The sequence below is a fragment of the Syngnathoides biaculeatus genome, chromosome 12 (genome assembly GCF_019802595.1).
Source record: "Syngnathoides biaculeatus isolate LvHL_M chromosome 12, ASM1980259v1, whole genome shotgun sequence".
In the NCBI taxonomy this organism is placed as follows: domain Eukaryota; kingdom Metazoa; phylum Chordata; class Actinopteri; order Syngnathiformes; family Syngnathidae; genus Syngnathoides; species Syngnathoides biaculeatus.
In genome coordinates, this window is record NC_084651.1 from 26,688,801 (window position 1) to 26,702,525 (window position 13,725).

The 13,725-nt window shown below is 40.2% G+C and overlaps 1 protein-coding gene across 3 annotated transcripts in view; it reads right to left on the reverse strand.

The window, feature by feature from the left end:
- Window positions 1-10,899, reverse strand: part of LOC133510175 (inactive pancreatic lipase-related protein 1-like) — a 50,483-nt gene extending 39,584 nt beyond the window's left edge. For all 3 annotated transcript variants that reach the window (XM_061837936.1, XM_061837934.1, XM_061837935.1), the window contains exons 1-7: window positions 10,885-10,899; window positions 10,427-10,481; window positions 8,971-9,122; window positions 8,726-8,845; window positions 8,130-8,264; window positions 1,783-1,891; window positions 1,127-1,246 (exon numbers count right to left, since the gene is read on the reverse strand). In XM_061837936.1, the coding sequence (XP_061693920.1) occupies window positions 1,127-1,246; window positions 1,783-1,891; window positions 8,130-8,264; window positions 8,726-8,845; window positions 8,971-9,122; window positions 10,427-10,481 (691 nt within the window). In that variant the 5' untranslated portion in view covers window positions 10,885-10,899. The remainder of the gene's footprint in view (window positions 1-1,126; window positions 1,247-1,782; window positions 1,892-8,129; window positions 8,265-8,725; window positions 8,846-8,970; window positions 9,123-10,426; window positions 10,482-10,884) is intronic.
- Between the last annotated feature and the right edge of the window lie 2,826 nt (window positions 10,900-13,725).

A 13,725-nucleotide genomic window follows, 5' to 3' on the forward strand; every position in this document is an offset into this window, starting at 1 on the left:
TTCATTCAGAGTGATCATGGGCCTCTTGGCTGCATCTCTGATCAGTCTTCTTCTTGTTCGAGGTGAAGGTTTAGGGGGATGGCCGGGTCTTGGTAGATTTGTAATGGTCTGTTACTCCTTCCATTTCAATATGATTACTTGCACAATGCTCCTTAAGATGTTTAAAGTTTGGGAAATCTTTTTGTATCCAAATCTAGCTTTAAACTTCACTAGAACAGTATCTCGGACCCGCCTTGTGTGTTCCTTGGTCTTCATGATGCTCTCTGCACTTTAAACAGAAGCCTGAGACTATCACAGAGCAGGTGCATTTATACGGAGACTTCACACACAGGTGGATTCTATTTATCATCATCAGTCAACAGTGGATCATTCAGAGATCCTCACTGAACTTCTTGAGTGAGTTTGCTGCACTGAAAGTAAAGGGGCTGAATAATATTGCACAGCCCACTTTTCAGTTTTTTATTTGTTAAAAAAGTATAAAATATCCAATAAATTTTGTTCCACTTCACGATTGTGTCCCACTTGTTGATTCTTGACAAAAAATGAAAATTTTATATCTTTATGTGTGAAGCCTGAAATATGGCAAAAGGTTGAAAAGTTCAAGGGGGCCGAATACATTCACAAGGCACTGTATATCCAGTACCTTTTCCATTACACCTCATTGAAAAATCTAGTCTTTTGTTTTACACAAGATATTTTCAAGACCCACTAAAGATGACAATATCCAATTTCTAGACTTCACTCATGATTACATATCAGATTTCCATACTGTAAATACATTACATTAATACATTATAGTACATACATTTAATTTGTCCAAAGACACTAGTCATAAAGAAAACAGTATTTTAGCTTCAAACCATTATGTCAACAATTTGTTATGCTCGTTATTGCACCATACACAGGAAGTCTGCAAACCGATTTTCCAGGTTTGCTCAGGTTATGTTTGGAATATAGTTGATGAGTGTGGTCCCTAATCGGCACTAGATGAAGCCCCATTGAACTTGTCCAATATACAACTAGACTGAGTTGATTAAAATAGTACAAATATTGCTCTTGACTATATGCTTTTCAACCCATCAATTCAACGTCCACTTCAAATATTTTCACCATCAATAATGGGTACCAAGTTTGGAGTAGAAAGGATGTCCATCAGTGTGAATGATATCAACAAAATTGGCATCAGTTTTGTCCAAGTGTACTGCTACATTTGTGTCATGGAAGTACGGCTCAGTTGGGTCAAGTCCTGCAATGACAGACAAGAAGGATTGCATAATGTGAGCTGGCACCGTTAAGGTTCTTTTACTCAACAATGTTAATATTATGTGTAAAATAATTCTGTGGCTGTCAATCATTCAGTTTTTCAAATCAAAATAAAAAAACTTTTTTAACTTTTTAAATTATGATTAAATGCAATGCATCACATGCCAAATACACCACATATTTGGTTTTGGAATGGTATGTTAAACTTGTGCTTCGATGAAAACAGAGTTCAGTTCTCTGATCACTAACATTATAGCAAAGTCCACTGCATTTCAGATATCCATCCAAGGTTAAGGTTAAGCGTGTAGTCAAAATGAGTTTTGACTAATCTGAGTTATTAGATGATTAATGTGATAATTTTGTTGTGATTAATTTTGAGACTTTGCTTTAAGATTGATAGCCCTTATTGTGTCATATATGAGGTAAAAATGTTATACAGTATGTACAAATGTAGAACATATACTGTAGGTGGACGTGCTGTATTTCTGTTTGATGTTTATTTTTTTGTGTCAGGTTTACCTGTGATGCGTGCAAGACCACTGATCTTGCTTCCAATTTCTCCAGCAACATGAGCGCCAAGGCTATGACCAATAATATGAAACTTATTTGCCATCTGCTTGTAGTTATCCTGGGCCGGGAAATATATTCATTCAAGTTAATCATACTGAACCTCAAGCTGTTAACATCACTGTCATTCAACCTCAAACAATCATTATGATAGCAGCAGTCATACATCATCATTTCACAATTGATTTGTATGACTAAATTAATAAATTAAATTAAATAAATAAATTAACTGAATAAATATTAATTAATTAATTCATTCATTCATTCAAATTCACTAATCCACCCATGTGCACACAAACATACGTACAGGTACATAATGTACACACACATACACGCACACATACGTACTAAAGCTGTCGAAATGAATGCGTTAATTGACCCATTAAAAAAATGTATCGCATTAACTATGTGTTAAAAACAGTTTTAACAACACATGATCCTTTACCTTAAACATGGATGGGTATCAGAAAAGCAGTGAAGGTTGCTATAATGTCTTTGATCATGTTAATGCTTATGCCAGAGCAAAGATCAGTGAAGAGACTACAACTAATGTGTTCTGCAGGAAATTAAAACAAAGGTAGTTTGCAGCTAGTAGTGCAGCGCTGAACTCTCCTCATCGAACTACAAAGCGAGACCTCAGACACCCTGTGGGGGAAATTCATTTCGTCCCCCTGTATCCACAGTCTTGTTCTTTCAGTCACGACCCACAGATCATGACAATAAATGAGAGTAGAAACCTAGATCAACCAGGAAATCTAGATCTTTCCCTTTCACCTCCTTATTCACCTTGACAGACCGATAAATAGTCTGTGTCACTGCACACTCTGCACCAAACTGCCTGTTGAGCTCCCACTATGATCCCTTCAGTGAGAGCTGAAGATCACAGCTTCATGTAGCCATCAGAACCACATCATCTCGCCTGCCACCATGGGTGATCTAGGTACAAGACTGGACCATCCCCGGGACTCACGGTTGTGGTGTTCTTGAGCAAGACACTGATTCCCGAACTGCTCTCCAGGCGCCTCAGCTGCACCAGCTCCAAAGTTTTCCACGAACAATTGTGTGTGTTAAACGTGATGGGTAAAATGCAAAGAACAAATTTGATGCAGATGCATGAATGTTTATGACAATAAAGTTGATTCTGCATCTTCTTCTTCTTCATCTGCATAAGGCTGAGTTGTAATACTGACGACCCCCTCAATTCCTGGGCTCTGTCTAGGAATTCTGACCATGAAGGTAATGAACAGAATTGGTAACGAAGGACAGCCTTGATGGACTCCATCTCTCACTGGAAATGAATCTGACATACTGCCGGCATTGCAGACTAAACACATTGGTCGTATAGAGGCTGAAAATCCTGTTGAAACATTAACATTAAACATTGTTCAGAAGAACAGCGTAGTTTGATTAAAAGTTTGACTGGAAAGGAGAAACCTTATAACAAGGTGTCACAAAAGTATAGGCTGTTCAGATAAAATGATCTCTCATGCCTTATAGTGGAGAGCAAAACCAAAGACTCGTGGCAGAAAACCGCAGACAACCATCAAAATGGACTGCAGAATAACCAGAATGGCAAAGGCTTGGTCAATAATTAGCTCGAGGATGATCAAAGACAGTCTGGAGTTGCCTGTAAGTACTGCGACAGCGAGAAGACGTCTGTGTGAAGCTAATATATTTACAAGAATCCCCCACAAAGTCCCTCTGTTAAAAAAATAAAAGTAAAAAAAAACATAAAAAACATGCAGAAGAAGCTACAATTTGCGAAAGAACACATCAACTGGGGCTGAAAGAAAAATGAAGGAACATTGTGTGGACTGATGAGAGTATGATTGTTCTTTTGGGGTCCAGGGGCCACAGACAGTTTATAAGATGACCCCAAGACTAAGACTAACCCTAACCCCAAACTCTTAAAGCCACAGTACACAGTTAGGGTTAGGGTTATGCTGCATGTCTAGCTCGTCTTTGCGCTACGTTGCCCCGACTCTTTTGCTAACTAAAGCACCGGTGGTGGGCGCTGTCATTATAAACCACATTGATGGGCTCCGTATGTAGTGTAACATTTGTAATTACGAGTGTACTCCTTTAAGACTGGAGGGGGGCGGTGTAAGGCTAACTATGCAGGAAAGTCTGTGCTCGAGCAGTGAGTCATTGTGAGAGAAAGTTCAATGTGCTGCCGAAATGTTCAAAAAGCATGTTTTCTTTGTTTTTGGTACGCCGTCTCACGATGGACCAAAACTGCCTCATGATCGACCAAGCACCCCTGCTCTAAACACTGTTATACTTCCATTAAAAACCCATATTGCACAATTCCCCTAGGGTCCTCTGATCACTGCTTAGTCTACTTAATACCTATATACACGCAAGCATTTAAGTGTGTGAAGCATTTGGTAAATTCACTTAAAAAGTGGACCAACGAGCCTAAATTAAAACTTCAAAACTGCGCTGACGACACAGACTGGAGTGTCTGAAAATTCAGCGAGCAGCCTTGATACATTCACAGCTATTGTTACTGCAATATCAGTTTTCCTGTGGAGCAGTCTGAATTTGTCCGTTTTTTGTGGCAGCCCCAAACCAGAGTGTAATGGGGGTACACAGCACTGATTGCATGACCGCTATGTAGAACTGCCTCAGCAGCTCTTGTGACAGGCCATGCTTCCTCAGAAGCTACAAGAAGTATATCCTTTGCTGTTTTTTTTTTTTTTGTTTGTTTGTTTTGTTTTAAGGATAGAGTTGATGTTTGTCTCCCATTTAGGTCTAGTGAGACTTTAATTTCCAAGAACTTGAAGGTCTCGACGGTTGACACAAGACAGTTGGACAGCCTCAGGGGCAGCTGTGGTGAAGGATGCCCCCTGAAGTCCACAATCATCTCTACAGTCTTAAGTCTCGCCACTTCATGTCAATATGCAGACTCATCGGCGTCTTTGATAGGGCCGATGACTGTGGTGTCATTGTCGAATTTCAGGAGTTTGACAGTCGGGTGCCTCGAAGTGCAGTCGTTTGTGTAGAAAAAGACGAGCAGAGAGGAGAGGACACAAACTTGGGATGCCCCGGTGCTGATTGTGCGTGTGGATGAGGTGGTGTCCCCCACCCCACCTGCTGAGTCCTGCGAGTCAGGAAGTTGAAGATCCACTGGAATTGTCAGCAGCACCTTACTTGCCCTTTAAGACTTGCACGCCACTTGAACTAGGTTTAGAGCGGGCAGGATCCTTTCGGACAATCCACTTCATGGCCACCCGCTTTTCCAGCTCCTTCCGTCAGGTAAGTGTTTACCGATCAATGTAAGTCAAAACATCTGTGACTCTTATAAGGAATAGTTCCGATTAATTGAATGTTTATTCTTGATTTGTTCTGAATGCCGTACCAGGGCAGCACTGACTGCCATAGACAAATTCCTTGTGTGTTGTTACACAATTTGCCAGTAAAGCTGATTCTGATTCCAATTCTGATTCAGAATAACAGCTGAAAGGTGCCACAACAAGTTGGTTGGCTCCATGCCACACAGATGTGAATAAGTTATAAAAAAAAAAAGACAACTGTGGTCATACAATTAAATATCTATGTTTAGTGAGTCAAAGGATTGGTAAATCCTAGAAACAAAATAGTCTGTACAAAATTGGTTTGAGTCTCTACAGTCAACAGCCATGGCTTCACAGTACCGTTCAATTGTACGCCGTTACAGCTGTAGAGCTTTTATTGAAGATAATCCGCCTTATTTTTAAAAGATCGGAACAATGAGTCAGCTATGCTTCTTTTACAATCTCTCCATCTTGGAAGGACTTCTTATTATTAATGGTGATGTGACAAACCCTATGCTTCTATGGCGGCTGTTGAACTATATTGTGTGAAAAGTGACTGGTTTGTGGCCAGTTGAGATTTTACTTCGTTCCCTTTTTTATTCTCAGCTTGCTTTTCAGCGGAATGTCTGTTACATAAACAGTTTGAAAATACTACACATTTCACTTCACTGGCAGGTGAGGCAAATGTGCTTCGAAAATACCATTGTGAAAAAAAAAGGTCTGCCTCCCTCTCTGAGTGAAAGTGATATGTTTTTGTCTTCTTTGCTCCAGTATCCATACTAATGTTTGATAAGATTTCTTTACTAATAAGTGAGGGGGCGGGGGGGACTTTGACTAGCGTAAATACGGCTGACGTATTTTTTTTTCGGCACACTGTCGCGATCGACCTTAATTGCCAACTTGATCTCGATCGACACATTGAGCACCTCTAATCGAGTCTATATTCTACGATAACTAATACTAAGCTATGGGTTGTTTTCACTGATGTCTTTTTTTTTGCTGTGCCACCGTGCGCCGCCATTTAACCTCTCGACCTAACGTGTACGAGTGTGGAAGTCTACGGAATGCTCTCGGTTACAGTTTGTGTTTTTGTGTTTCACGGGCGTCTCAAGACTCAGGTACACAAGAGAGGACTTGCTCACCATCAGAGAGCCTTCTTCTGACTTTTCTTCTGACTTTTTTTCGACAACTCTCGGCAATTTGCTGAAGCTTTTTCCAGAGTTGCTAGTTGGCGCGCTCTTCAAAGCCTCGCAATCCGGTACACAAATCCCGCTGTGTACGCAGGGACATCTTCTAACACTTCCGATGGAAAACTTTGGACGTTCTGCGACTCTGTGCTTCGCGGAGACCTGGCTTTGTGGACGATTGCCAGACGCTGCTATCCTGCTGCTCAGTCTCAACCTCCATCGTGCTTATGTTTCACCAAGGTAAGCTAACAAGCTTAATCAATACTCTTTTCAGAAGGCCAACATTACAGTTAAGATCCTTTTTTGTTAGTCACTTGAAAGATTCGAGAAATTTTGTGAAATACTGGATGTGTTTATTCTTTTGTCTTTCTGGCATTGTCATCAAACTTTAAACAAATAATAAAATTTTGCTTTGCTTGTGGTGAAGTAATATACAGGTTTTACTTTTTGAAAAAAAATCTAATAAATGGAGTTTGCCTCGATATTAAAAAAAATCATAGTCCACTGGCTTTCGTTTTCTGTGTTAGCATACAGGTAAGTGCTCCTCCTTCGTGATTTGTGTCACAGAATAAAAGATCAAGGGCACAATGCTGCGCCTTTGGTACGCATTCCTAAGTCCCATGATGTGTTTATGCCAAGTAGCCTAATAGTCAGTCTAGGCTTGATGTTCTGTCGGTCGCGTCTTCAATAAATGCAGTTCGAAACATAATGTCGCCCACCTTGCCTACGTATAAGTCACGGAGCTCAGGGATCGAAAATGGCCGCCATTTCAGGCAGGCCAACAGGTGACATCACGTGAAAACAACCCATTCTTGACCAAAGCACAAGGCGGCCATTACGCCATAGAAGAAGGCAGCTCATTGGCTTGTTCAGTGAAGCTCCAGTGAAACAGAAATTCGTATGTTAAGTTGTTGTCACGTTCTTTCATGCAATGTCGGCCGTGAATTATAAAAACTATTGACTCGGACATAATTTTTTAATAAATGCGAAATTACGATATTGTTGTGAAAATTTCCACTTGCCCGGTCGGGCAAACGTGCCGTACATTTACTTGCCCAATGATGCTTTTCAGGCAAGTCGGGGAATTGGGGAATAGGGCAATCGTTAATTTTGAGCCCTGATAAAGAATCCTAAATATACTTTAAAATAAATATGTTTTGCATTTTTGTAGTGGGTAGATCTTTGTCATTCATTGGTCATTCTTAATAAATAAACAAACAAATAAACACGCCATCCCCCAACCCCCAACCACCCCTCCTCACCCCGTCAATCGCGAGAGGCTGGATGCTTGAGAAGTAGATCTTGAGCACCCCTGGTGTATATCATTAATGCTGGGTCTTGTTGGTTTTCTGAGTCTACTGTACCTACTGGTAACTTCTTTTTCATGTACCAATAAAACATATACTGAAAATGTGGATTAATCTGGTTAGTCATATTGGACTGTTATTATTTTGAACACTATTATATGGGTACACTGAAAACCATTTAAATGAAACCATGTTGCTTTTAGGACAAATTTTGTTGTATGATTAAAATGCTATTAATCAATATGAACTAATTAAGAACCCTCTAACTGCAGTAATTTGTTTTTCATCAAGTCGCACCCCTAATACATACAAACAAAAGAGTAATAATTTTTCTTTCTCTTTACATAAACCGGGACTGCAAGTCTATAAAACTGCCTTAAAAGCTAAAATACTATGCCCTCTTACCAAGTTTTCATTTATTCACTTTATATTCCAATCTCTATTTTGACAGGCAATAATCTCTCAGAATGCTGATCTGTGGATGGAGTGTGAAGGGACAAGGAACTTACCATGAGAAACATCATCATGGCTGCCACCTGTGCAGCCAGCACTCTACCATTATTGGCTGCCTGGGCATATTGAGTCCTCACACCATTTTTCCACTCAACAGCGATGCAGTTCACATTCTCCCATCTCAGCATAACCTAGATAGAGAAATGCTATTGTCACTTTCTTCAAACAATATTAAATATTTACTTTTAGAACTTAAGGGGTTGTTTCCTGATATTATCCCCCCCCCCAAAAAAAAGAAAATATATTGCAATGAATGTTCTCCAAAACTAGGCCCAAAACTTTTTTCGAGGAAAGTACAACCCTTGTTCTCAGACCGGAAACTATTTCCAACCGGAATCTATTCTTTAATGGGTTGGGTTGTGGGGGGGGGGCACCTTCTCCTGGTCTGAAGAAAACAATAACTTCAATCTGTCAGTCTTTCCTGGTCCAGTGGTTGGGGACCACTGCCCTAAATAATTGCCTATCACTGTTGACATTTTTCTAAAACTTGAAATTTCTGCTCTTAAACACAAAAAAATTTGATCTGACAATGGCAATATCTGTCTGCAGGAACTAATCATTTTAAGTAGGGTGATTCAAAGACTTTTCTGACCCTGCACATCTCTTGTGGCCAGTCTTCATCATCTTTTTTCAGATAACCATGAATGATGAAACGAGTTTTTCTCATGGCACCGTAGTTTGATGCCTTAATGGTTGAGTCTGTCTTGATCTCCTGTAAGATTCAACAGCAGCTAAAAACACTTTTTAACAATGGTAACTTTATAAAGAAATCACATACCATATTTGCATTTTCAAACGTGAAAGGAATAAAAATGAAAAAGGGAGCCTCATTCTTGCCTGGTAGTAACTGTTTCTCTGGGTGAAAAGAAGGAAGCGGGTGGCTAATTTCTCAGGGGCCCACGGTAGGACCGGCAGCGGTCGCTGGGCAGTTCCCCCCCATGGTGGCAGGTCATTAAAGCAACCAAGCTCACCAAAACAGATCTCAGCAGCTGCAGAAATGGAGGACGAACAGTTACACTGAAAATATGACCACAGGCACTGTCTGATTCTATCTCTCAGTGGAACTTTCTGTTCATTCATCCATTTCAATGCCCTTCATTCTGTTCAGAGTTGCAGGGAGCTGGATCCTGTCTTGGGTGACTTCTGGGGAACTTGAACAAATCTTCACAATTTTTCTCAATGGAGCTCCACGAGGAACTCTAAGTCGAGATAAGAAATTATAATCCTTGGCAGGCTGGAGCCGTTGCCAAACTGACTTAGTTTGACTTGTGCAGAACACCAATTATTCATGACCAGTAATCTGGCTCCACTCTAGCTGCATGAAATTCAGCTGTGAACCACTACTTTAATATTGAAAAATGAATATAACACATTCCACCAAACCCAGTACAAAGTGAACAGTTTAAAAACAATAAAATGCTAGTTTCAATTTTTAAATCAAACTGCTTAAAATACGTTCTCTATGGTACTCAGTATGGTACAGATTTATGGCGTCAGGTCGCTATCAATGACAAGAGAGCTCAAACTATAGACACAAGCATGAAAACTGAAGGTGAAGAGTGAAAAATATCGTGGGGTATAAAATTATTATGGTGGGCACATAAGAAAGCAAGGGGGCGCACACAATTAAAATGCTCGCTCATTTTTGGTAACGCACCGATCACTTTCTGATTTCCACACTCACTTCTGTTCATTTTGCTCTCAATTCTGATTTCTGCTTTCTCAGTGTGATTTTCTACTTGCTTTCGATTTTTCACTGAGCTACGCTTGCTTCCAGTTTTACCTGGCCTGACGTCATCAATTAAAACTTGGCTATCTCCAATTGTTATCTACTTGGACATGGGGCCACAGCATCAGAAGAAAATGTAAGACTTTTAGTCCATCAAATAGCAAATATTCCCGCTTTAGTGTAATGAATGTGACACAAGGTCCTCCTCCATTTATGCTGAAAGACAGGCACACTATTGAACCCAGGGCGAAAAAATCAGAATCGAGAGCAAACAGAACGGAAATCAGAAAGTGAAAGGTGCTTTTCCAAAAGTAAGCGACCATATAAGTGTGTGCGCCCTCTCACTTTTTTATGTGCCCATAAATATTAATTTTACAACCGACAATAATATTTTTACCTCTTCAGTGTCAGGTTTTATGCTCATTTTTACGTAGTTTGAGCTCCTGTTATATTGATAGAGACCTGGTGCCATAGGACCTGACCCTGTATAGATGCTCCTGTATAATACACAAAACAAAAAACATCATATAGGTCTCTGGCGCTTAAAATCCAACAATAACTTACCATAAGATGTACCAGGAAGTAAGGAGAGCAGAACTAAAGCCCATATTGGTGACATCTGTTGAGTGTAAATTGACAGGACATATTTTTAATTAAAATATAATAGTCCATCCATTTTCTGAGCTGCTCATCCTCACAAGGGTCACGGGAGTTCGGGAAGCCTATCTCAGCTATTATCGGGCAGGGGGCGGGGTACACCGTGAACTGGTTGCCAGGCAATCTCAGGGCACATAAAGACAAACAACAATCGCACTAACACCGAAGGGAAATTTTGAGTCACCAATTAACGGATGATTTCTGGGGTCTGCGAGGAAGAAAGCTCACACACATGCAAACCGGCAGGATTTGAACCCCAGTCCTCTGAACTGCGAGGCCAACGCTCTAACCAGTGCTCCAACGTGCCACCAATGTTAATAGCACATAAATAAATAATACATTTGTGATGATGATTTGTAATTTACCTTAGTGTCAGGCAGAAAGACTTCAAATCAAGCCTGTTTGGACTCTGGGGTGCTTTAAATAGTGCTGTCAGATGCATAAATTCATGAGCTTGTGGGAAATCTGCAGATGGCAGAAAAAAAGGTAAACTTATACCACATAATGAGTCATCGTTTCTTGTGTACAAGTTTCAGCCTTCACCCTTGGGGTCACAGTAATCAGGATGTAGTGGACAAACCTATAGTCATCCAAAAAAAACTTATGTAATAATAACATGGCATCACATTAGTTTGCATTTATTCCAGATATCTTAATTGCATCGCGGCTTGCGTACCAGTTATCTCTACTTACTACTCGATATGACGGGCATATGGAACTGTCACAGAATGGACAGCATTGGGGAAAATATTCAATTGGAAAATAAACTTTTTCTTAAAGAGTTTGTCTTTTTCTATAATAATATACAAGTCAAGAAGAAACAACACCAAACGGAGAACAACCTCCATTGTTGGTCTTTATCGGCACCAAACGTGCACAAGCACAAGGGCCACTGGTATTGTTTTGATTGTGGGTTTTTTTGGTTGATTGACTTAAATATGCAAAATGAATGCAATTTAGTGTTGGTTTGTGTGTTGATCAAGTAGGCTTTTAATGTTGGTCCAAAAAATGTTAATCGAATAATTTTTTGATTGATTTATTGAGTCACAGTTGAAATGCCCCACAATGCAAATGTGAGTATCCCTTTGAATCTTAATAACACGAGCTAAAATGTATCTTGCCATGGACAAACAAACATAAACTATAGCATTGCACAATAATTTCAAAATTGCTTATTTTTTCATTTAAGTCATGACTGAGCCTCCTTTCCACCCATGAATATATATATTTTTAAATGTAGTCAAGATTTTTGTGCTATTGACTTTGACATGTTTTTTGTTGGATCTTATGTTGAAAGAGGAGTTTATTGCCATTGTGCGTCCCATTCTTATCAGAACGAACACTGGCAATTGCATTGATTAATTTACAACATTATTTTAATTGAAACATAATAATCCATCCATTTTCTGAGCCGCTTATTCTCCCAAGGGTCGCGGGAGTGCTGGAGCCTATCCCAGAACTGTGAGGCCAACGCTTTACAGCTGTACCTCTGCCCATTACGATTGTATTATTATTAATTTAATTATTCTTTTTTGTTTTCCATATAGCTGTGGTTGTTGTTAAAGTGCAAAATAAATCAGGATGAATGAGTAGGGTTCTGCCAGGGATTTGGGTACTTATGGGGAGTGGGGGGGAACACCAGGACCCACCTTTGCCACAAATTTAAATTATTTTCCTGAACCCTTGTTAGTCATGTGTGCGTCATCATCTTTGGTCTGTTCACAGCATTACTAGGTCTCATCCCTGAAGCAAACCGAACATATTTTTAGTTGAGGCGGTCAGCGGTCAGGAGCGAGAGGTGGATGCTGTGAGGCAGGCACTGATGAAACAGTAGCGGTAGGCAGATGTCGCAGGCCGGGCACTGAAAGCACAGGAGCACGAGGCAGAGGACTGGGCGGCGCACTGCCAAAACAGGAGTGTGTGGTGGACCAAGGGCACACCAACGCAACAGGGGCAAAAGGTGGCAGCCGGTCAACTAATCTCCTCTTCTGAGTCAGATCCATGAGAACTGCAAACCCCGTGGACAGAGTGGCCCAATGCTCTTTAAAGTGCTCGTGACACAAAAATCAAAGTTAAAATGGGTATTGTTCTCAAAACTACAAATAATATTAATCACTTTGATGATAATACGAGTTGGAAAAAGTGAGCTGGTAGCGGTTCATAAAAGCGTCAGTCTGACTCGATACAATGCGTATCACGATGGCAGGCTGTGACGCCATGTGCAGACATCACACTGGAACCCTCGGCACTGAAAACACGGTGTGCCAAATGCAATGGCAGATGAACGAGAGCAATTTTCAGATTTTTCTTATGCCCCTTCTGAGACAGAAGGTCTTTTTGAGGAAGAAAACATCTCAGAAGCAGGTGAAGCAACAAAGGCCATTTTACCATATCGTTTTGAGCCATAATTATACGATATGCGCATCACTTAACTACTGACACCAGACTCCAATACAGACACTGACGAGTGGGCCGACGAGGAGGATGAGGGACTCGATGAAATATTCTAAATGACTGGCCCATAATTGTTCGATTTCCTAATCATTTTACAAGTGTTGTGTATGTAGCGTATTCAGGAGGACTCATGCCAGGTGAAGAAAATATCATGGATGTTATCGAAATAAATCTAGAGCTGTGTTATGTGTCTGTATTTTTATTTTAGTTATTTATTCTTTATTCTTTTAATTTTCTTTCTTACATACTTTGTTACTTACGTACTTTATTAAATTATTATGATGCAGATCCTTTGTTATGTTCTGAGGGATGGGGACTCTATTACTTCATTGGACGCAGATTTCTGGGATGTTCGAGAAGTGCCTATTAAGGAAGAGGGTGGCTGTTGATGGAGCTTCTTACTACCACTCCCACTGCTGCTTTCGGAGAAGTATACAAGTAAACAGGCCACACACTGCCTTCCGCCTTCGTCTTTTGAACATTTCCAGAACATTCGCCTACTTAGAACATTCGCTGGAAATACCATTCACCTAATTGGAACATTCATTCGACTTTGGTGACTATACGTCGTTTGGCCAGTTAGCTCATGTTACACTCTACTAAACTGTCCTTGTACTTCTATTTAAAGTTAGTTTGTTATTGTTTTGTGTTGTGTTGTATTGTGTGTGATTAAATTGTCTTCAACGCAATACAACTGCTTTGTTACATTTTGCTGGTTTGACCAAATGGATTTATTATAAATTCACACGTAA